The sequence below is a fragment of the Glandiceps talaboti genome, chromosome 3, assembly GCF_964340395.1.
Source record: "Glandiceps talaboti chromosome 3, keGlaTala1.1, whole genome shotgun sequence".
Taxonomy (NCBI): Eukaryota; Metazoa; Hemichordata; class Enteropneusta; family Spengelidae; genus Glandiceps; species Glandiceps talaboti.
In genome coordinates, this window is record NC_135551.1 from 1,032,714 (window position 1) to 1,058,869 (window position 26,156).

The 26,156-nt window shown below is 35.5% G+C and overlaps 1 protein-coding gene across 3 annotated transcripts in view; it reads left to right on the forward strand.

Annotated features, from left to right (window-relative positions):
• LOC144454039 (epithelial cell-transforming sequence 2 oncogene-like) overlaps positions 1-25,903 on the forward strand; it is a 144,066-nt gene extending 118,163 nt beyond the window's left edge. For 2 of the 3 annotated variants that reach the window (XM_078145451.1, XM_078145452.1), the window contains 5 exons: positions 272-419; positions 5,273-5,503; positions 12,946-13,100; positions 14,420-14,592; positions 24,103-25,903. In XM_078145451.1, the coding sequence (XP_078001577.1) occupies positions 272-419; positions 5,273-5,503; positions 12,946-13,100; positions 14,420-14,592; positions 24,103-24,233 (838 nt within the window). In that variant the 3' untranslated portion in view covers positions 24,234-25,903. Of the gene's footprint in view, positions 1-271; positions 420-5,272; positions 5,504-12,945; positions 13,101-14,419; positions 14,593-18,547; positions 18,628-19,900; positions 20,112-24,102 lie in introns of those variants that run through there. The other variant, XR_013482473.1, reaches the window with a different exon arrangement.
• The last annotated feature ends 253 nt before the right edge of the window (positions 25,904-26,156 follow it).

The window sequence follows — 26,156 nt, forward strand, 5'->3', positions numbered from 1 at the left end:
ACCAGTGTTTGTTAGTTTGATATCACCCTAAGTAGATCAAATCTACCTGAGTTCCCACCAGAATCATTCTACAAAGTATGAAGTATGCAACTTTCACCAACCGGATCCATACATATAGTGTATTTTGTGTTGTTGTAATTTCTCCTAATTACATAAAGTGCACTCATGTAGACATCATGTTTATATCAGGAAAAAGCTTTATACTTGGCTGTTATCAAAGTGGTGAAGGCTATGGTACAAAAATGGTAACAACAAAGTCTTTATTTTACAGTGAATTGATTGTTGAGTTACAAGGCAGATTAGAAGGCTGGGGACCACATCAATGTATTGCTGATATCTTTGTAAAGTTAACGTCCAGACTTAAAGTTTATACTAACTACATGAATAACTATGCTGTATCAGTAGCAACCATTGATAAGGTGAGAGTCTTCATCTACTACTACTACTATGGTAAACAAGCTATCGACAAGCTAAAATTATAGACACAAATTGAAACTATTGTTGTTGCAGGTGGTAGATTACACAAGTTGGTGATAGCGATGTCTTGATGATGTACAATCGATGAGATTCTCAACAAATTTGTAACAGTTACAAAATTTGAAGTAAAATGAAATGTAATCAAGGGATGTCATGTGTAATACCACTAAATATTTAACATCGTATAAGTTGATAGCTGATGAATTTAATACATTTTTCATGGGTATTGTCTCAAAACTTGAATTCAATCAGATCTTGATTTTTCAGTCTATCGTACACACAGTTCCAAAAACTCTTTTTACTTTCAACCTGTCAGTGATGTAGATGAAATTATAACGCTTATAAACATGAAAAAATTATTATGGTTTTGAAAATGTTCATCCTCGATGTTGTTGATTCAGCGTTATACATGTATATTTGTCAGCCTATTACACATATTGTGAACCTTTCTTTCAAATGTGGTATCTTTCCCAATCGTCTGAAAATTGCTAAAGTAACTCCCTTGTACAAGAAGGTTTCCACGGAGGAACTGGGGGAAAATAGTCCAATTCAGTTCTACCTATTTGCAGTAAATTATTGTAGAAACTTGTCAATAAACAAATCATGTCTTTCCTTGAGAAGTTTAACATTTTGAGTGATGCTCAATTTGGTTTTCGTGAAAAGAGTACTAAATTGGCATTACTGGATCTTGTCAATTAAAATCAATAAAAAAAATCAGGGGTCACTTTAAGTAAACTGCCACTTTTCAAAAGACACTATTGACGTCAAACAAGCAATGTAATATGTGCTATAGTCATAATTCTACGCATTGGGCGCCCAAATGCATGAAGTGACAAGCGTTTATTCGAAACAGGGTTGTAAACTTCAAATCCAAATTCTGCACCCTTCTACATAATCAGCCATTCCGCAACGTCCTTATTTGCATACTCTATCCTGATTCGACCAGAAGCTGAAGCTGACCTCATGTGACCGGGCGATTTTCAACACAAGACGTACTCACTAAAATCTCAGTATCGTTATTTTGCGGGTCGACAGGCCTAACTGCGGGTCGATCTGCGGGTCAATTTGCGGGTCAACTTGCGGGTTGTTCAAACGACAATTATTTGTATAAAATCATCCAAAACATATATAAGTTTACAAAAAATAATGACAAATGAATACATATATACGTAAATAATCTGTATGAGCATATAAGTATTCAGTCAATGGTGGTCAACCTCACTATGATGATGATTAATTTTTTGGAGCTCTGTTGTGACAATAATAGAGACAAAATTACTGGATGTACTGATTATTCAATTATTCATTATTCACTTTCAAGGTTGTGGCTGTTCCACTATTCCTTTCTGTTCCTCAGTGATGTAATTAAACTACTGCCTGACTACTGGTTGTCATCTTACTGTGGTCAGCTCAGGGTAGTGTGTGGGAGCCATTGTGTAACTAGTCAGACTAATTTGATTGTATAAGATAGATTTCAGCCATAATCTTGACTTGGTGTTTTTTAAAACAACAGGACCACTTCCTGTTATCAGTAACAGTTGTTTCAGAGATAAGTTGGTCCACTGTCATCTCTGTTACAGTAAATAGTTAATGTTATGTAATCATTTAAAGTACATTGTAATAGTGGAATTGAGATATTTTCTGAGGTCAATGCTATGCTAACTATATCATTGTTTTAAAATAGCCATCACGTTTAGGGGTGGGGGTATAATATACAAATTTATGTGTACAGTTAGCACAGCATGTAGGTTCTATCGAATAATACAGTGCATGTCGCATGTGACCTGCACAATAAGTTACCCCAGTGGCCAGCCAACAAGTTTCTTTGATTTTGAAAAGTGAGTAAAAATAGCAACCCGCAGCCTGCACAATAGTTAAACTCACTCCCCACAGTAACCCGCTAGTGGCCCGCAACCCGCACAACAGTTACATTCCCAGGCCCGCAGCGACCCGCAACCTGAACAAAGTTACCCGCAGCGACCCGCAGCAGCCCGCAACCCGCACAATAGTTACACTCCTAAAATCTCACTTCAGACCCACTATAAAAATGTGATGTTTTCAGATAACATGTAACTTGTGATTAATTCTATATTGTCGTGCAATTTGGAGTGACAGTGAACCAGAATTAAGACAACTTGCGTAAGGAAGGCATGCGGTTGAAGTTATGCAAGAGCAGTCTAACTGCGGACTGTGAATCAACCAAACTTTGTTTATTGGCCGACAGTTCACATGTAAAGTTAAACGACATGAACGTGTCTTGCCATTTCCAAAATGCAAATATTTGGCAAGTAAAAATAATTAAAATAATCACAACTTTAATTTGGCTTCAGACTTTGCATTATGTTTTGCATATCTTTCCCCGTTTTACATGTAAATCCGAAAAGGTTCTCTCGTCATGATATGATATGATATGATATGTGTTTTATTGTCATATATATACTGATACATATATAATGAAATGTGCATTGATTTTGCGTGTAATGAAAAATTTACAAAAACAATATTCTGTAGAGGACTCCTAACACGTCATCAGTGATCATACCGCGAGGGCCGAGGGGCTGCTTTGAGTACGAGCGAAGTGAGGCATGTTGAGGTATTTTGTTGAGAATTATAAATATTGCGAAATGTCAAGTACAAGGTTTAAATACAATGGAATGATGAAAAAAATGGCCGAGTCTGCTGACAGGCGCCGCGCCGGTCACAAGAAACACTGTAAATTCCATCTTTCTTAGTTTCCGTACGGCGACAACCCCAGGTACCCGGATGCACGAGGGACTAACCCGGAAGCAAGTCGTAGCGTTGTCAGCCATACGTTACAGTGGTAACATCGTCCGAGAAATCGCTGCGTTCAGAGTGTCATTATTCACAGAATTGTTGTTTTCGAGTGAAAACGCGTCTTGAATTGTATAAATCTAACAAATGAAGACATGTCAAGTTATATTTTGAAAGTTGTATCGCTAGTTTAAGACGATTTTCTCACGTATTATCGAGGCTTACTTGGACTTGGACCTTACTCCAGTTCATCGGGAAGTTTAGCCAGTCCGATAATTCTTTCTGGTTTAGTTTACAACACTTTTGATCACGCAGATTTTGTTGTTGTGATGAAAAGAAATTTAAAAAAAAAAGATCACTTCAACCATTTCGTTGTGTTTTCTTTATGAAAGGTAATAGAACATGAACGAGTGTTACCACTGTAACCAATCTGATTAAAATCCGATGTGGTGAAAGTGGCTAGATGTCCTTATTTACCTCTATTCATCGTGTTGTGACATTTGTTTTGTTCGGAGTGATCGCCGCCTTCCCACATCTGAACCTGTGTAATCTACAATCCCATTGAACGTGGACAATATTGTAAGGATTTCTCAACCAATCAGCACGCTTCTTTCAAAAATCATTTAGAGATACAGTTGCCACATCCGACGCATGCAGTGAAGCCTTTAGTAGGCACCCAGCCGGGCCGTAATCACCCTTTGTATCATCATGCAGTATTCGATCTTGAAGTAGACTTTTGACTTGAAGGAAATGGCACCATGTGTGTATGAGTGTAGATCCAGCAAGCGAGTCAACTATTTATTTTATTATACATGGTTTTTGTTAGGGGCCTTGTCATTTTAAAACTGACGCACGACAAACGTAATTCCTTGGGGATGGGGAGTTACGATTTTCGTTTTTGCGTGCGTCAAAATCACTACAGGAATATTTAATTCACACTAAGATGGAATCAAAAGAGGCAATGTTATTTTGCTACTCTTGAAAATGACAGTCAGAAACTTTGCCGACATACACAGAGTGAGATGCATGTTGTTCTGAAATAACCGTATGGCCAAGTAACCCAGCTGACCAGGGAGTGATGTACAATTAATGAATGACAAAAACAACCACATGAATGCTACGAAAACATGATTTTTTATTCACCCACACCTAAACAGAAGTTCCTGAATTCAAGAGACTTTTTTTCCGTTTGTTCGGTCATCACAACTATAAATGATGGTACATGACGAACGCACGTGTCAACCAATTTCGTGCGACTAGGATGATACTAGTATTAAGCGTACAACCCAGCCAAGTCATTACTGATTACACTTAATGTAGACATTACCTCATTTACTTGTACAACAACTCTCGGTTTTTAAAACGTCCTATATAGCTTTACGTTTTAGGATTTAATGCCAAATTCTAGACGGGTAGCTGTTTAGACACGATGCGATTCATCGTACACAAATATAAATACGGCACTCCACTACGTATATACGTAGGTAACGTCATGTGATCTTGTCTGTAGGTACGTGCACATGATCAGAGCCGATCGTTCAATCGTAGTCGCAACTTTTAAAGGACGTACCTTCACGAAAATTGATTTGAATAGACTATGTGGGGAGGAAGTTGCCAAAATCCACCTACGCGAAGGTTCTAAAGTTAGGCCATGTTGGGGTATAACGTGAAACTAATACGAATGTAAATCCGGAAATTACCGATGAGATGTCACATGGTTGACTTGACGTGAAGTGACCTCTAAACTTGGACTAAATTGTCGTAAATAGCGTGGTATTGCGAACGTTTATTTCGGCAGTAGCAACAAGTTGCTCGTTCAACTAATGTTGATTCAATTCTTCTATTAACGTGAAAATCAAAAGTTCGGTCACCTGAAATAATTATTCAGCAATAGTTTAGTAATTCCAAACGGATTTGTAGTTGTTTGTAGATGATCCCTATTTTCTGTTCGAATTTATGTAACTGTGGTTGTGCATTGTATCATAACAATTGACTAGATTTCTGTCAATTTCTTTGATTCCAGTGTAGAGAACAACACCCTTTATTTCGGGCGTTCCTACGGCGATATGACAAGAAAGCAGCCACCAAGATGCTGACCTTACAAGAACTCTTTCTATCACCAACTAGACGTATTGGTGAATACATTGCAGTGTTAGCAGCACTGGATAAATACACAGCACCAGATCATGCTGATAAAAGGGATTTAGCTACAGCTATCAAGAACTTTAGAGAATTACAGAATTTTATTGAAGAAGTTAGTACAATGCTTCAATTGTTTGTGTGCAATATTCTGAATTGAGAAGTGATGTCCCGTTTATTATATGTGAATACTACAGCTTCCTGTATGTGAATACTAGGGCCAATATGAAGGTAGCTTCCTGTATGTGAATACTATTACTAGGGCTAATATGAAGGTAGCTTCCTGTATGTGAATATGAGGGCCAATATAAAGGTAGCTTCCTGTATGTGAATACTGGGGCTAATATGAAGGTAGCTTCCTGTATGTGAATACTAGGGCCAATATGAAGGTAGCTTCCTGTATGTGAATACTAGGGCTAATATGAAGGTAGCTTCCTGTATGTGAATACTAGGGCTAATATGAAGGTAGCTTCCTGTATGTGAATACTAGGGCTAATATGAAGGTAGCTTCCTGTATGTGAATACTAGGGCTAATATGAAGGTAGCTTCCTGTATGTGAATACTAGGGCTAATATGAAGGTAGCTTCCTGTATGTGAATACTAGGGCTAATATGAAGGTAGCTTCCTGTATGTGAATACTAGGGCCAATATGAAGGTAGCTTCCTGTATGTGAATACAAGGGCTAATATGAAGGTAGCTTCCTGTATGTGAATACTAGGGCTAATATGAAGGTAGCTTCCTGTATGTGAATACTAGGGCTAATATGAAGGTAGCTTCCTGTATGTGAATACTAGGGCTAATATGAAGGTAGCTTCCTGTATGTGAATACTAGGGCTAATATGAATGTAGCTTCCTGTATGTGAATACTAGGGCCAATATGAAGGTAGCTTCCTGTATGTGAATACTATTACTAGGGCTAATATGAAGGTAGCTTCCTGTATGTGAATACGAGGGCCAATATGAAGGTAGCTTCCTGTATGTGAATACTGGGGCTAATATGAAGGTAGCTTCCTGTATGTGAATACGAGGGCCAATATGAAGGTAGCTTCCTGTATGTGAATATTAGGGCTAATATGAAGGTAGCTTCCTGTATGTGAATACTAGGGCTAATATGAAGGTAGCTTCCTGTATGTGAATATGAGGGCCAATATGAAGGTAGCTTCCTGTATGTGAATACTAGCGCTAATATGAAGGTAGCTTCCTGTATGTGAATACTAGGGCTAATAATATGAAGGTAGCTTCCTGTATGTGAATACTAGGGCTAATATGAAGGTAGCTTCCTGTATGTGAATACTAGGGCTAATATGAAGGTAGCTTCCTCTATGTGAATACTAGGGCTAATATGAAGGTAGCTTCCTGTATGTGAATACTATTACTAGGACTAATATGAAGGTAGCTTCCTGTATGTGAATACTAGGGCCAATATGAAGGTAGCTTCCTGTATGTGAATACTAGGGCTAATATGAAGGTAGCTTCCTGTATGTGAATACTAGAGCTAATATGAAGGTAGCTTTCTGTATGTGAATACTAGGGCTAATATGAAGGTAGCTTCCTGTATGTGAATACTAGGGCCAATATGAATTCTAGGGCCAATATGAAGGTAGCTTCCTGTATGTGAATTCTAGGGCCAATATGAAGGTAGCTTCCTGTATGTGAATACTAGGGCCAATATGAAGGTAGCTTCCTGTATGTGAATACTAGGGCTAATATGAAGGTAGCTTCCTGTATGTGAATACTAGGGCTAATATGCATGTAGCTTCCTGTATGTGAATACTAGGGCCAATATGAAGGTAGCTTCCTGTATGTGAATACTATTACTAGGGCTAATATGAAGGTAACTTCCTGTATGTGAATGCGAGGGCCAATATGAAGGTAGCTTCCTGTATGTGAATACTGGGGCTAATATGAAGGTAGCTTCCTGTATGTGAATACGAGGACCAATATGAAGGTAGCTTCCTGTATGTGAATACTAGGGCTAATATGAAGGTAGCTTCCTGTATGTGAATACTAGGGCTAATATGAATGTAGCTTCCTGTATGTGAATACGAGGGCCAATATGAAGGTAGCTTCCTGTATGTGAATACTAGGGCTAATATGAAGGTAGCTTCCTGTATGTGAATACTAGGGCTAATATAAAGGTAGCTTCCTGTATGTGAATACTAGGGCTAATATGAAGGTAGCTTCCTGTATGTGAATACTAGGGCCAATATGAAGGTAGCTTCCTGTATGTGAATACTATTACTAGGGCTAATATGAAGGTAGCTTCCTGTATGTGAATGTGAGGGCCAATATGAAGGTAGCTTCCTGTATGTGAATACTGGTGCTAATATGAAGATAGCTTCCTGTATGTGAATACGAGGGCCAATATGAAGGTAGCTTCCTGTATGTGAATACGAGGGCCAATATGAAGGTAGCTTCCTGTGTGTGAATACTAGGGCTAATATGAAGGTAGCTTCCTGTATGTGAATACGAGGGCCAATATGAAGGTAGCTTCCTGTATGTGAATACTAGGGCCAATATAAAGGTAGCTTCCTGTATGTGAATACTAGGGCTAATATGAAGGTAGCTTCCTGTATGTGAATACTAGGACCAATATGAAGGTAGCTTCCTGTATGTGAATACTATTACTAGGGGTAATATGAAGGTAGCTTCCTGTATGTGAATACGAGGGCCAATATGAAGGTAGCTTCCTGTATGTGAATACTAGGGCTAATATTAAGGTAGCTTCCTGTATGTGAATACTAGGGCCAATATGAAGGTAGCTTCCTGTATGTGAATACTAGGGCCAATATGAATGTAGCTTCCTGTATGTGAATACTAGGGCCAATATGAAGGTAGCTTCCTGTATGTGAATACTATTACTAGGGCTAATATGAAGGTAGCTTCCTGTATGTGAATACGAGGGCCAATATGAAGGTAGCTTCCTGTATGTGAATACTGGGGCTAATATGAAGGTAGCTTCCTGTATGTGAATATGAGGGCCAATATGAAGGTACCTTCCTGTATGTGAATACTAGGGCTAATATGAAGGTAGCTTCCTGTATGTGAATACTAGGGCTAATATGAAGGTAGCTTCCTGTATGTGAATACTAGGGCCAATATGAATGTAGCTTCCTGTATGTGAATACTATTACTAGGGCTAATATGAAGGTAGCTTCCTGTATGTAAATACGAGGGCCAATATGAAGGTAGCTTCCTGTATGTGAATACTTGGGCTAATATGAAGGTAGCTTCCTGTATGTGAATATGAGGGCCAATATGAAGGTAGCTTCCTGTATGTGAATACTAGGGCTAATATGAAGGTATCTTCCTGTATGTGAATACTAGGGCTAATATGAAGGTAGCTTCCTGTATGTGAATATGAGGGCCAATATGAAGGTAGCTTCCTGTATGTGAATACTAGGGCTAATATGAAGGTAGCTTCCTGTATGTGAATATGAGGGCCAATATGAAGGTAGCTTCCTGTATGTGAATACTAGGGCTAATATGAAGGTATCTTCCTGTATGTGAATACTAGGGCCAATATGAAGGTAGCTTCCTGTATGTGAATACTAGGACTAATATGAAGGTAGCTTCCTGTATGTGAATACTAGGGCTAATATGAAGGTAGCTTCCTGTATGTGAATACTAGGGCTAATATGACGGTAGCTTCCTGTATGTGAATACTAGGGCTAATATGAAGGTAGCTTCCTGTATGTGAATACTAGGGCTAATATGAAGGTAGCTTCCTGTAGTTGAATACTAGGGCTAATATGAAGGTAGCTTCCTGTAGTTGAATACTAGGGCTAATATGAAGGTAGCTTCCTGTATGTGAATACTAGGGCTAATATGAAGGTAGCTTCCTGTATGTGAATACTAGGGCTAATATGAAGGTAGCTTCCTGTATGTGAATACTAGGGCTAATATGAAGGTAGCTTCCTGTATGTGAATACTAGGGCCAATATGAAGGTAGCTTCCTGTATGTGAATACTAGGGCCAATATGAAGGTAGCTTCCTGTATGTGAATACTAGGGCTAATATGAAGGTAGCTTCCTGTATGTGAATACTAGGGCTAATATGAAGGTAGCTTCCTGTATGTGAATACTAGGGCTAATATGAAGGTAGCTTCCTGTATGTGAATACTAGGGCTAATATGAAGGTAGCTTCCTGTATGTGAATACAAGGGCCAATATGAAGGTAGCTTCCTGTATGTGAATACTAGGGCTAATATGAAGGTAGCTTCCTGTATGTGAATACTAGGGCTAATATGAAGGTAGCTTCCTGTATGTGAGTACTAGGGCTAATATGAAGGTAGCTTCCTGTATGTGAATACTAGGGCCAATATGAAGGTAGCTTCCTGTATGTGAATACTATTACTAGGGCTAATATGAAGGTAGCTTCCTGTATGTGAATGCGAGGGCCAATATGAAGGTAGCTTCCTGTATGTGAATACTGGGGCTAATATGAAGATAGCTTCCTGTATGTGAATACTGGGGCTAATATGAAGGTAGCTTCCTGTATGTGAATACTAGGGCCAATATGAAGGTAGCTTCCTGTATGTGAATACTAGGGCCAATATGAATGTAGCTTCCTGTATGTGAATACTAGGGCCAATATGAAGGTAGCTTCCTGTATGTGAATACTATTACTAGGGCTAATATGAAGGTAGCTTCCTGTATGTGAATACGAGGGCCAATATGAAGGTAGCTTCCTGTATGTGAATACTGGGGCTAATATGAAGGTAGCTTCCTGTATGTGAATATGAGGGCCAATATGAAGGTACCTTCCTGTATGTGAATACTAGGGCTAATATGAAGGTAGCTTCCTGTATGTGAATACTAGGGCTAATATGAAGGTAGCTTCCTGTATGTGAATACTATTACTAGGGCTAATATGAAGGTAGCTTCCTGTATGTAAATACGAGGGCCAATATGAAGGTAGCTTCCTGTATGTGAATACTTCGGCTAATATGAAGGTAGCTTCCTGTATGTGAATATGAGGGCTAATATGAAGGTAGCTTCCTGTATGTGAATACTAGGGCTAATATGAAGGTAGCTTCCTGTATGTGAATACTAGGGCTAATATGAAGGTAGCTTCCTGTATGTGAATATGAGGGCTAATATGAAGGTAGCTTCCTGTATGTGAATACTAGGGCTAATATGAAGGTAGCTTCCTGTATGTGAATACTAGGGCTAATATGAAGGTAGCTTCCTGTATGTGAATACTAGGGCTAATATGAAGGTAGCTTCCTGTATGTGAATACCAGGGCTAATATGAAGGTAGCTTGCTGTATGTGAATACTAGGGCTAATATGAAGGTAGCTTCCTGTATGTGAATACTAGGGCTAATATGAAGGTAGCTTCCTGTATGTGAATACTAGGGCTAATATGAAGGTAGCTTCCTGTATGTGAATACTAGGGCTAATATGAAGGTAGCTTCCTGTATGTGAATACTAGGGCTAATATGAAGGTAGCTTCCTGTATGTGAATACTAGGGCTAATATGAAGGTAGCTTCCTGTATGTGAATACTAGGGCTAGTCTCGGTTTACCCAGCCAGTGATTTGATAGGGCTAAAATGTGTCTGTTTGGTCAAAATCTTTGATTCCAAAACTAGTGAGCAGATTGGACTGACAGTTATTGGGGATGCAGTTATAGGTGTTTTGATGAAGAAATAGTAACCACATAATGATCTCATCAGGGATATGCAAATTAGGTGTAAAAATGTGAATTTTTGTCAAAAAACTATATCTCATAACAGTACGTGGTGAATGAGACTAAAATTTGCTAGAAGCTTTATTCTGCAGATTTTGTTCACAACATTTTGACACAATTGGCCCTAACAACCATGACCATGCGCTTAGCAACAACCAAATGCTGGTATATTTTGCTAAAATAACAACATCATCTGGTAGGCAAGTGAGTAAACATTCAACAATGTATGTAAATATCCCTAGCAACCATGGCCACGCCCATATCAACAGCCAAATGATGTATTGTGAACAAACATTAAAAAAAGTGTATGCAAATATGCCTAGCAACAAGACCACATTGTGATCACATATATTGCAAAGATAATGGGAATTAATAGACAAGTGAATAAACGTTCAAAAAATGTATGCAAATATGCCTACCAACATGACCATGTGCAAAGGAACAGCCAAATGATCGCTAATATTGCATTTGAAATATAAAAACAGAAAGCTTCCAAGCTTCCATGGTATGGCAAAGATGGAGGAGAAGCATTTTCAGTGAAATTCATCCCTGATGTGCAAGTCTACCTTACAGCATTGTATATAGTTATTTACATAATTTGTATGTCTTGGTATTTGAATAGTTATTTACATGACTTGTTTGTCTAGGTATTTGAATAAAGTTATTGACATCGTATGTCTTGGTATTTGAATAGAGTTATTTATGTTGTATGTCTTGGTATTTGAATAGAGTTATTTATGTTGTATGTCTTGGTATTTGAATAGAGTTATTTATGTTGTATGTCTTGGTATTTGAATAGAGTTATTTACGTTGTATGTCTTGGTATTTGAATAGAGTTATTTACGTTGTATGTCTTGGTATTTGAATAGAGTTATTTATGTTGTATGTCTTGGTATTTGAATAGAGTTATTTATGTTGTATATCTTGGTATTTGAATAGAGTTATTTACGTTGTATGTCTAGGTATTTGAATAGAGTTATTTACAGTTGTATGTCTAGGTATTTGAATAGAGTTATTTACGTTGTATGTCTTGGTATTTGAATAGAGTTATTTACGTTGTATGTCTAGCTATTTGAATAGAGTTATTTATGTTGTATGTCTTGGTATTTGAATAGAGTTATTTACGTTGTATGTCTTGGTATTTGATTAGAGTTATTGACATTGTATGTCTTGGTATTTGAATAGAGTTATTGACATTGTATGTCTTGGTATATGAATAGAGTTATTTACGTTGTATGTCTAGGTATTTGAATAGAGTTATTTACGTTGTATGTCTTGGTATTTGAATAGAGTTATTTATGTTGTATGTCTTGGTATTTGAATAGAGTTATTTACGTTGTATGTCTTGGTATTTGAATAGAGTTATTTACGTTGTATGTCTTGGTATTTGAATAGAGTTATTGACATTGTATCTCTTGGTATTTGAATAGAGTTATTTACGTTGTATGTCTTGGTATTTGAATAGAGTTATTTACGTTGTATGTCTAGGTATTTGAATAGAGTTATTTATGTTGTATGTCTTGGTATTTGAATAGAGTTATTTACGTTGTATGTCTAGGTATTTGAATAGAGTTATTTATGTTGTATGTCTTGGTATTTGAATAGAGTTATTTACGTTGTATGTCTAGGTATTTGAATAGAGTTATTGACGTTGTATGTCTTGGTATTTGAATAGAGTTATTTACGTTGTATGTCTTGGTATTTGAATAGAGTTATTTATGTTGTATGTCTTGGTATTTGAATAGAGTTATTGACGTTGTATGTCTTGGTATTTGAATAGAGTTATTTACTTTGTATGTCTTGGTATTTGAATAGCCAAGTTTTCTACTGAGATATAGTAACATTGTCTCTGTTTGCTTTCAACAGTGTAAGTTAAGAGCTGAGAGGGAAAAGAAGTTAATACAACTACAGACAATGATTTTGAACTGTCCAACTCTACTTGAAGCCAATAGATATCTGATAAGACATCACAATGTGGCACATTTAATTCCACAGACTGATAATATCAAATCAGAATACATGTAAGTATCAATTATCTCCAATTGTTAACCCCAATGATTGAAGGCTTGTTTGATTTCTAATTTAATTTTTATTTCATAAGCACAACTGAACTGATAAGGTTTAGTAGTGCTATAGGCATGGCAAAGTGTCTGTCTGTCTGTCTGTCTGTCAGTGGATATGTGTGTGTAAACAACTTAAAGTCAAAAACTGCCGGACAGATTGCCATTGATATTTTGTGGGTGTGTTACCTTGGGTGCCTAGTTTGGAAATTGTTCAAATCAAAATGATCTTGCCACCGATGTGTGATTTGGGTAAAAAAATGTGATCTTTGGTAAAAAAAAAACTTAAACTCAAAAACTACTTGGCAGATTGGTCTTAAATTTGATTGGTGCATTCTAAGGGATGTTTAGATTAAGAATTGTTCATGACATGATGATTCCATTAGTGATATGCAAATTAGTGCTAAAAATGTGTCTTTTTGGTCAAAAATCTTTAATTCCAAAACTACCAAGTAAAGCATATTGGGTTGAAATATAACTTCTCTCTCAAAAAGTACTTGGTCATTGAGACTGAAACTTGATGAGATGTTTCTAGAAGTGTTATTCCGCAGATTTTCTTCAAAATATTTTGACACAATTAGCCCTAACAACCATGACCACGCCCTTTAGCAACAACCAAATGGCAGATATATTTTGGTCAAATAACAACATCATCTGGTAGGCCAGTGAGCAAACATTAAAAAAAATGTATGCAAATACCCCTAGCAACCATGACCACGCCCATAGCAACAGCCAAATAGTGGTGTATTTCTCAAAGATCACATTCAAAAAGCTATAGCTGGATGAACTACTACTTTAATAATGAATGGGTGAATGGGTGTAGAACTTATCATCTCAGAGTGAAAATGGAGGTGTACCCGACTGAGTCAATTTCATTGTGCCTGAAAACTGACACAATAAAACATGGGAGAGTAGTTGTTCATTATGTCTCGTCCATGTCAGAGAATTAGATGTCATTCAATCAAATAAATTTTGATGGTTGACACCCCTGGAAAACTGACGGAAAACCCCTGGGAAGCCCTGGAATTTTATTTTTACTCTAAGTGTGCGAACCCTGATACATACATACATACATACATACTTGCAGGCAGGCAGGCAGCATGCATGCATGCATGCATGCATGCATGCATTCAAGCACACACACACACACACATGCACATGCATATCAACAGAGATTGACACACACACACACACACAAAATGGCATAACGGCAGAGAGACTAGACAGACATTGATATCATTATTATTCATTACCTCTGTTATTTTCTGTAATATTACCAGGATGTACCAACATATAGAAGATTTTGGCTTGTTTCTATTCAATGATGCTGTTGTTGCCGCAGTGAGAACAATCAAACATTTCCCATTTGAAAGATCCAAAGAAGAGAAATACAAGTTTTATGCTTCAGTTGCATTGAACCGACTTGAGATTGAAGACTTACCAGACACTAGATGTAAGTTTTCAAATTCACATACCATTTAAAAGTTACACAAACTGTGTTACTCCCAAGTACATGTAGTGTATGTAGTGTAATGTCCATGTTGATATGTGCATTCCAGATCTTCTCATAGTTAATAGTCTAATACAGCAATTTGGAATGCTATCCTTACACACATTCATCAGGTCAGTACAACATACTGCTTTAGTGATAATAAGTTCTTGTACCACAACCACAGGTTCTTATTACTAGCGAGTAATGTTTGGCCTGTTCAGGTCGACAGGCTTTGTCAAACTGTCTATTTGCTGGCTTTACAGCTAAACACCTGAACAAGATGAGAGGGCATGCCAATTACATCACCTCTACTATCAAGTCTACACCACCTACCGTTAAAACCCAGTGTTCTCCCCAGGGTTAAAGCCAAACATGTGAATATTTTGCACATTTATTTGCATATCATTAGCATAAGAATTTACATATATTTTGCATATCTCAAAGATTCAAAATCTCACTTGTTCACATAATAGATAGTATGAGTCATGATTCCTCTTCATTTAAAAGTATGTATATTTCCCAATATCATTTACATTAAGGTGCTATAGGCATGTGAAATGTGTGTGTGTGTGTGTGCGCGCGCACGTGTGTGTGTGTGTGTGTGTGTGTGTGTGTGCAAAGACTTAAAGTCAAAAACTGCCAGACTGATTGCCATGATATTTGGTGAGGACATTACTTAGGACATGTAGATGGGAAATTGTTCAAATGAAAATGATTGCATCAGAGATGTGTGTCTTGGGTAAACAAAAATGTGATTTTGGGTTAAACAACTTAAACACCAAAACTACAGGGCAGATTGCCTGAAATTTGGTGGGAAGGTTCATAGGGGTGTTTACTTTCAGAATTGTTCATGACGTGATGATCCCATCAGTGATATGCAAATTAGGGCTAAAAATGTGTCATTTTGGTCAAAAATCTATAATTCCGAAATTACTGAGCAGGTGTGGCTGAGATGTTATGTGAACGTTCTAAGGGGTGTTTAGATTAAGATGTATTCTTCATATGATGATCTCATCAGTGATATGCAAATTAGGTCTAAAAATATCAATTTTGATCAAACACTTACATGTATATCTTGAATACTACATTGTGAATGGGCCTGAAACTTTGTAGGGATGTTTCTAGAGGTGTTATCTGCAGTTTTATTCAAAACATATTGACACAACTGACCCTAACAACCATGGCCATGCCCTTAGCAACAGTGAAGTGATAATGCATGCTACAAGGATAACAACAGACAGGTACATGTATGTAAGTGAATAAAGAATAAACAAATGTATGTTAATATGCCTAGCAACAAGACCATGCCCATAGCAACAGCCAAATACAGTTGTTCTACAAAGCCATTGGCACAATTTTAATGGGACATCTTGATGGCCTGAAATTATATTATATAATGATAATAATTTTATTGATAATAAAGTTTCATATTAACCACCCAACATAGGGTAGTTTGTTATGTTGAGTTCATAAAAGGGGGTCATTTTATGAACATATGTTGCTATGGTAACCAAAATCACCATAATATGCTAATTATTTTCCCAAAATTTGACAAAACATGGAAAAAAGAAAAGTTAGTAAAAAAATTCCCCTGTTTTTGGCATGTATGAGTTGCTGGTATCTGTTGTAACACAAATTGTCTAAAATAGGATAACTGTTTCCATGGAAATATACAGTATGCTTGAAAATGTTGTTTTGGTTAAAACATGCGCATTCCACAAATATCGTTATCAATTTACTAATATGGTTTATTTGCATACTACCTTTGGTAATTTTATGAATATCCATCACCATGGTAACCAAATCACCGTATTATGTGTGTTTTCTGCAAAATTTGAAAAAATTGTAAAACAAATTCCTAACCTTTAACATATGAGAGCTGGTGCTATCCGTTTTAACACAAATTATCTAAAATGGGAGAACTGTTGCCATGGAAATGTAAATTAGGCTTAAAATTGTAAGTTCCAAACCAATGTAGTACAATTTGAACTTGAGAGGCAAATTCAAATATGGCCGGCCTGTGATATCACCGTGTAGACTGTACGAATATTTATCAATTTCAAACTAACTTCAAGTAAATATCAGCAACGCATCTAAAAAAGATAAACTGCACTTGGCAGAGTTTTGGAAAGAATATGTATTTGTTGAATTGAGCAGTGAACATTTCGAAAGGAGTCATCAAAAGACAAATTTTGTGTAAAATTTCATTGTACCTTTCATCTGTACACTTTCTTCGTGAGGGTTCAGTTTGGTGCAGATAGTTCCGAGTCCCATTGTCGCCTGAGTGACCCATGCTATTCAAAACAATGTCTCTGGATATAGTTGGGGATGAGTAGCCTTCCATACGTTACATTTTTAAGGGAATATTGATAAATTATCCATAATTTCATGGTTGTGTCACCTTCAAAGTCGTTTTATGAGTTATCATGATAAAGGCGTGATTTACTTTTATTTTCATTGCTTTAATACGCACGTGCTATGCAGATGTACACACAAACATCTTGAATGTGATATAATGTAACACAGTGTAACATCACACCTGGAATTACCTATATCACATTCACTCTGCACGTACACCATACATTTAATAATTTCATGTATATTTATATATAATCTCCCGGTATTCCAAACGAATGCTACGTCATCGAGGATGAATGATTCCCCTCATGTCAGCCGTATTGAGTCCAAGATGATGTAGCACGAATGAGAAATACCGAGAGATTATTTATTTATTATATACATAGACCCACTACTTTGTTCTATTAAAGTGACAATTTTCAACTAAAATATTCTCAAACTTAGGCTGAACGCGCATTAATTTTATGAAGTGATGGGGCTACAGCGCTCAGCTGTTATGTTCATTCAGTTTTCAGCCATTGCGACAGCTGCCGTCGCTACTACTACTAATAAATGTACATGATGAGATCAGTAAAATTACACAGACTTTCAGGTAGGGAACATTTTGCCAACGGCAGGACGTTTGTCAAGAGCAGTGATTAATTCTTTGACAAAATATAGACACTTTCATTGGAAAAAAAAGAGACATATCGAGAGACTGACTAACAAACGGATGCCTTTACTACAATGGTTATGCATAGAACTCGGCTCAGAGTCATACACTAAAAACATCAACACTGGCAAGTTAAAATGTTGAAACATTGTGAAATTTTCAAAAACACATTGTCAAAAGTTGTTCAAAAATTCTATCAATAGTTAAATTTAAGGGACAATGATTTCACTGCATTGTGCAACTATCACAACTGGAAGTTTTTACGATGTTGATGTTAGTATGTGTCTACGTACATTAGTGGCTGTACAATACAAAAGGCGATAGATTTTTCAAAAAGAGGTGTATTTGTTCACTGTTTAAAATGATGATGATGATGATGATGATGATGATGATGATGATGATGATGATGATGATGATGATGGTCGATGTTTGGCAATCCATGAATAGCAAGGAAACCATATTTTCAAACAACAACATCGTAACTGTACAGGTTGATGATGTTTACAAATAATTCAAAGTAGTTCCGACCATATTACTATAGTGTGATGTCAAAGTATAGTAATATGAAATGTATGGATTTCATATTACTATACTTTGACGTCACACCCTGGGAATATGAGGGTCTATGTATATAATAATATTACATTATTTTATATTGCATTCGGATTAATATATTGTAACATGTTATCAGGTATTCGGGTAATAAATCGACCATAGATGTTGCTAATGTACACGCTGTAATCACAGCTTACAGGTTATTGTGTTGACGTATAGGTTTAAACGTCCCTATCAACTCCTGACTAATTGCACAGTATTAGTGTGCAGGATTATTTATCGTGATAATTCATAAATTGAATGGAAATAAAATATTGAAATCAGGAAACGTGTGTTAAAATCATTTTTCAGGAATTAATAAACTGCTAAAAAACTGCATATGTAAGGCTGTGTCAGATACCCAAATATTGATTGCAGGGACGTGTAAGACGGTAAGTAACCCATGCATGCATTAATCTAAACATATGACCTTTACTGTACTTCGCCTGAGTCTGCATGGAATTTTATTGAAGAAAAGTAACCAACAGAGACAATGCAAGAGATTGGTAAGTGTCACTAGACATTTATTTTCTTACAGTGAAGATTTTGTTTTGTGGAGAACCTTTTTCTTTGTGGGAAATTGATATTACCGCTGTTACCGAAGTTATGGAATTTTGAAATGCAGTCCAGAAAGACAACATATGAGACAATGTAAATAACACATGGCCTAAATATGGACGAGTCCACTGTTCAATGATGGATGGGCCATGACAACATATTGGAAAGGCCTGTTTTTAGGTGTACATGTACTCTAAGATCATCGTTTTCAAAGTCGCTACATGTCTATAATTTGCTTCTTTTAAGAAAAAAATACGGAAGTCGGATTTCCCATGCCTACACCAGTATCAAACGCTAAGTCCCCCTCTAGCCCTTCCCTTTAGTTGATAGTTCAGATACACTGTGTGTCGTCACAGTACAATCCCTTTCAAAATCTTAGCGAAGTAGCTAGTCCCATGAAGTCGTCCGGGCAGAAAGTTTTGTCGGATAACTCTCCTCCTTGAAAACTATGTACTCACTTCATTTCTTTTTCTTTTGATTGGGTTCATTACCATCCACATAGTAACATGAAGCATTTTCATCTTCTTTCAAAAAATGGCCCTCGCTCTGTGGTGTGGTGCTGTATCGTCTCCGACTTGACTATTTTTGTTTTGTAAAAGAATCTGAACATGCTGAAGTGAACTAAAGTTAGACATGTCTTACAGTACAAGGGTTTGGTTTTTTTTGGCATGTTGACTACTGCGCTGTGTCCTTATGAACCTGTGTTTGGCATGCAAGATGCAGTGATTTTCCAGGTTGACACAACGATTTCAACAAAAATTGCAACATTAGTGTTGCATCTTTTTATGGTGATGGCAACAGGGGTACACACTATGTGCATCAAAATAAAAACAATCGACTCCTAGTACATGCTGGAAAGCAAAACAGCTACAATCAAACTGCATCGTTTTTCAAAAAAATTAACATCATATTGACGATATTTTATGAACCTGGCTTGCCTTCTTTATTAGTTGAAACACAATTTTCAAAGCATTTTATGTGTTTTCTGTCATTTCATGTTGATCATGAGTACACAAGGGGAGAACTCCAATAAATTGATCAGGGAACCCCAGTAACATTTACCGGTTTACCGGCCTTTAGAAACACTGATTATGTTCATCTTTACAGGTGGTAGACGTGGTACATCATGCTGTAGGTCACCATAGCTGATAGGTGATGATACTTTGCTTTACAGAGGGGAAGAAGTCACAATGGAAATTGTTGACCCCATAACTTAGGAGGTGCAACTTACCATTGGTGAATTTTACTATAATTCTATTTTCTGTAAATCATTCATTTATTGTACTTGTATTTTCAGAACTTGTTGGCATTTTTTAAAGTGATATTTAATAAATTGTTGTTTAATGAACCTCATATTTGTCATGTACATGTATTTTACTCATTGCTCATATAAATTTGAACAGATGACATTCAGAAAAAAATACGTTTGCTTCTTCAATGGCAAAGAAACAATTGAATTCATACATAAACCCCTTAGTGATGGTGATTTTAAGCCAAAACACTACACATATTCTGTGAATATCTATTGTATGGAGCACTCACTGTCCCTGAAAAACACAACAATATTCATAGACAGCAAGGGGTAGTTACTATACAGTCACGATGTATACATACATTATAGACATGAGACACACAAGATGTACGTTTCCCTTCATAGAAACCAAACTTCCTAGTAATTTGTAAATGTTATACTCAATTGCTGGAAAGTTTGCCAGAGTTAAAGTATTGGTGAAATAAATCCCTGTGAACTATTTTTCCAATACATGTGTTTTTGACACAGGATTACAACTCATTTTATAAGGATTTTTGAAGGCTTTAGATGCAAAGTAGTCTCGGGTGAATTTGTGGTTATGTATCTTCAGTTTGGGCACTGTTGACATAAGAAGAGATTTGTTTGGCCATAAATGGGTAAATGACTGATATGCATATTATCATACAGTTGTTATATTGTCTGAGTATATATGAATTTTCTAATTCAAACATAAGATTGGTGGGGTTGGGAACATCATTTTTAGTGCAACTGAACTGCTAAGGTTCAGTAGTGCTATAGACATGGGAAAGTGTCTTTCTGTCTGTCTGTGTGTGTGTGTGTGTGAACAACTTAAATTAAAAACTGCTGGACCGATTGCTTTGATATTTGGTGGTCATGTTACTTCTGGTGTCTAGTTGGGAAATTGTTCAAATGAAAATGATTGCATCAGAGATGTGGGTTTTGGGTCAAAAAAAAAATATTTTTCGTCAAAAAAACTTAAACTCCAAAAGTGCTGGACAGATTGGCATGAAATTTGGTGGGAACATTCTTAGGGTGAGTAGATTAAGATTTGTTCATGACACGATTCCCTTAGTAATATGCAAATTAGGGCTAAAAATGTGTCTTTTTGGTCAAAAACCTATAATTCCAAAACTACCCAGCAGATTGGGCTGAAATTTAACAGGGGTGCATCTGTGGGTGTATAGATGAAGAAATATGAAGCATATAATGGTCTCATCAGTAATATGCAAATTAGGTGTAAAATGTGAATTTTGGTCAAAAATTTGTATCTCAAAAAGTAATTTGTCAATGAGACTGAAACTTGGTGAGATGTTTCTAGAAGTGTTATTCTGCAGATTGTCTTCAAAATATTTTGACACAATTGCCCCTAGCAACCATGACCACACCCTTAGCAACAACCAAATGGCAGTATATTTTGGTCAAATAACAACATCATTTGCTAGGCAATTGAGTAAACATTCAAAAAATGTATGCAAATATCTCTAGCAAACACGACCTTGCCCGTAGCAACAGCCGAACAATGTATTTCACAACGATAACAAGTATAAATAGAAACATTCAAAAAATGTATGTAAATTTGCCTAGCAACAAGACCATGCCCATGGCAACAGCCAAATAATCATGTATATCGCAAAGATAACAGGAAATGAAAGACATGAATAAATATTCAAAAAATGTATGCAAATGTGCCTAGCAACAAGACCACGCCCATAGCATCAGCCAAATGATCACATATATTGCGAAGATAACGGGGATTAATAGACAATTGAATAAACATTCAAAAAATGTATGTAAATTTGCCTAGCAACAGTACCACGCCCATAGCAACAGCCAAATAATCATGTATATTGTTAAGATAACAGAAATTGAAAGACAAATGAATAAAAATTCAAAAAATGTATGCAAATGTACCTATCAAGAAGACCATGCCCATGGCAACAGCCAAATGATCACATATATTGCGAAGATAATGGGGATTGATAGACAAGTGAATAAACATTTTAAAATGTATGCAAATGTGCCTAGCAAAAAGACCACGCCCATAGTAATAGGCAAATGATCATGTATGTTGCAAAGATAGCAACATGGTTGGATAGGCAACTGGATAGTCATTCAGCAAATGAACACTTATTGTTAGCATGGACTAGCATATGGATAAACATTTTTAAAAACTGTACACTTGTGCTACAATGCCATTGGTGGTATTTTTATCAATCTGTTATTAGATATATATCAATATTTATCATTTATTATCAATCTGTTATTAGATATATACCAATATTTATTATATATTATCAATGTTATTAGTCCCCGCCGGACGTCAATTTGTTTCATGATACGATCCAATATGGCCGCCTAGCAGCCATTTTGTTTGCAAATTTTCCATGTCGAAAGCCATAACTCAGACATGCTTGAACAGATCTCATTCAAAGTTGGTATTAGGACAGTGTTCTATGACATACATTTGCATATTCATTGTTGTTGTGATACGATCCAATATGGCCGCCTGGCAGCCATTTTGTTTGCGATTTTTCAATGTCCAAAGCCATAACTCAGACATGCTTGAAAAATGTGCATATTCATTGTTGTAATACGATCCAATATGGCCACCTGGCAGCCATTTTGTTTGCGATTTTTCAATGTCCAAAGCCATAACTCAGACATGCTTGAACAGATTACATTCAAAGTTGGTATTAGGACAGTGGTCTATGACATACATATGCATAATTATCCATTTTCATCGTGATATGATCCCCCATACCCGACCAATCCTTTATTTGTTTCGTCCGGGACGGGGACTTATGGATTGGGTTCCGTCTGTCCGTCGTCCGTCGTCCGTCGTCCGTCTGTCCGTCCGCAGCCATTTCTTGGAGATACCTGGACCAATTTTTTTTCAAACTTGGTACAGGGGCAACATACAATAGCATACATATGCACGTCAATTTGTTTCATGATACGATCCAATATGGCCGCCTTTATTATCAGTTATTAGATATATATCAATATTTATCATATATTATCAATCTGTTATTAGATATATACCAATATTTATCATATATTATGAATCTGTTATTAGATATATATCAATATTTATCATATATTATCAATCTGTTATTAGATATATATCAATATTTATCATCTATTATTAATCTGTTATTAGATATATATTAATATTTATCATATATTATCAATCTGTTATTAGATATATATCAATATTTATCATATATTATCAATCTGTTATTAGATATATATAGATATTTATCATATAGTATCAATGTTATTAGATATATATCAATATTTATCATATATTATCAATCTGTTATTAGATATATACCAATATTTATCATATATTATCAATCTGTTATTAGATATATATCAATATTTATCATCTATTATTAATCTGTTATTAGATATATATCAATATTTATCATATATTATCAATCTGTTATTAGATATATATAGATATTTATCATTTACTATCAATCTGTTATTAGATATATACCAATATTTATTATATATTATCAATCTGTTATTAGATATATATCAATATTTATCATATATTATCAATCTGTTATTAGATATATACCAATATTTATTATATATTATCAATCTGTTATTAGATATATATCAATATTTATCATATATTATCAATCTGTTATTAGATATATACCAATATTTATTATATATTATCAATCAGTTATTAGATATATATCAATATTTATCATATATTATCAATCTGTTATTAGATATATACCAATATTTATCATATATTATCAATCTGTTATTAGATATATATAGATATTTATCATATAGTATCAATGTTATTAGATATATATAGATATTTATCATATAGTATCAATGTTATTAGATATATATCAATATTTATCATTTATTATCAATCTGTTATTAGATATATATCAATATTTATCATATATTATCAATCTGTTATTAGATATATACCAATATTTATCATATATTATCAATCTGTTATTAGATATATATAGATATTTATCATTTATTATCAATCTGATTTTAGATATCAGGCATGGCTTCTCCATGAAGACACCTAAAAGACATTGGATTTGTTGTACTGAGACTTATGATGAGAAACTGAGTTGGATGACTGCAGTGGAGAAAGCTGTACAAGCTGCAATGCAAGTAGATTAAAACACAACATAACAGCCAGTTGCAACAGAGATTATCTGTGTATGTAATGTGTGCAGAAACAACAATGCCACAACTAAAACTACATTACAGATTATTGACAAGGTGTGAAGAGTAAAACACCATGTTTAATGGAGGGCTGTGCACTATAGTGTTGAACATTGTGACACATGCTGAGTATGTGTTCAACATAGATTTGTTATTGTTATTGTGTAGATATGTTAATGAATCAATGAAATAAATAGTTTGAACAAACTATTTTTGTGGTCCAGGCAGAAGGTTGAAGAAGTTATTTTTTTACTTACTTTTCAGTTGCCGATGTATTTGCTTAACTAATTTCTTTTCCTCACTTGATATCATTATGTAAATCTTCTTTTCTTTTCGACCTCTGGATAATAAATATGTAAATGTTATATGTAATATGTATGTATGGGTGAAAATAAACATTCCAGAGGTTGTCATGAAAGTAAGTAGACTTGCAGTGTGCTGTATGTATTAAAGGTTTGAAGAGGATATGAAAATATGATGACAAAGTAAGTATGGCAGGTAGCCTTCATTGTCAAACCCAAGAAAAACAATAATGAAACAATATAAATATAAACTATGGTATGAGTAGTAGTTATTGTGGGGTGAAAGAATAATTACTGAGGTAAATAACAGTACAGCTGTTTAGGAGAGCGAGATTAATGAAGAGAACTCATGGGAACAGTGAAGATAACGTAGGATGTGTGACCAATGATAGCAAGGTGCAAAAAATCAAAATTGGCTGTAAATTAGTGATAGCAGGGTACTAAGCTATGTTAAAACCCCTCATGGAGCTCTCAACTTATAAAGTCAATGATGACTGTGTAAAGTATGTAAGTGTAGTCATGTTAAACCTTAGTATGTAACAAAAATGACATGTTATATTTGTGAAATGGTTTGACTTTTCAAAGGCCAGTTATACTGCCTTCTAAAGCTCATGCCATTTTGAAGTTAGAGTGCTAAACTGTTCATTTTTACACATTAAGTTTTCTAATCTTTATGTTATTCATTTAGCTGATAAGTTTACCATTTAATACAAGCAAATAATGTATAAACTATCTTGCCAATACAAACACAGTACTTCTTTTATGTTCTAAAACATTCATTATAACTAAGAAATCATTCCAATCATTGTGTTATTACAAATTATTTGCCTTCTTTTACTTGACTTTGTAATTGATATCTGTTTATAACCCAGAGTATCAGCTGTATTTTATGTACAAAGTACTGAAAGGTGGCACAAGCTGACTTTATATGTATTTAGACATAGTTTTTCTTGCACACATTATTCTACTTTCTGAAGTGTTCCAACTCAAAGCTAGTATTTTGTTCCCATAAATGATCTGATTTATCATATACATCAAAAAATGTACAAATACTCCCAATCAACAGTTCTAACCATGCCAGAAGACAAATCTAATGTCATAAAAGGCATGCATCGACATCAACATTATACTGGAATTGTGGTTTTAGATAAGTATTTTCACTTGAGCAAAAAACTTATGGACTCGGCTTGTGCCATTTTAAGATTTGACTAAAGTCATTCTCTATGGGACATGTACTGTCTCATGTTATTGCAGCTTAGAAAGTGAAATTCATTCATCTAATTTATTTAACAATTGCAATAGTGCATGCATTGCACTATTTGGTATGTAGAAAAGTATACATCTACGTATATATTATATATATCCACCTTTGTAACCATGTAATAAATCTTATTACTAGAGATATCGCTGTCCTTTATCAAATTACTCAAAACACAGGTGAGTGCTCAACTAAAGCCAGGCACACACTAGAGGAATCAGTTAAGCAAATCTTCACTCTTGGCAATGTCCTCACACTGATTCATTGTGTGCTTTTAGTAAGAATTTCATAATTTCTGGTCATCAGCCAAATATCTAG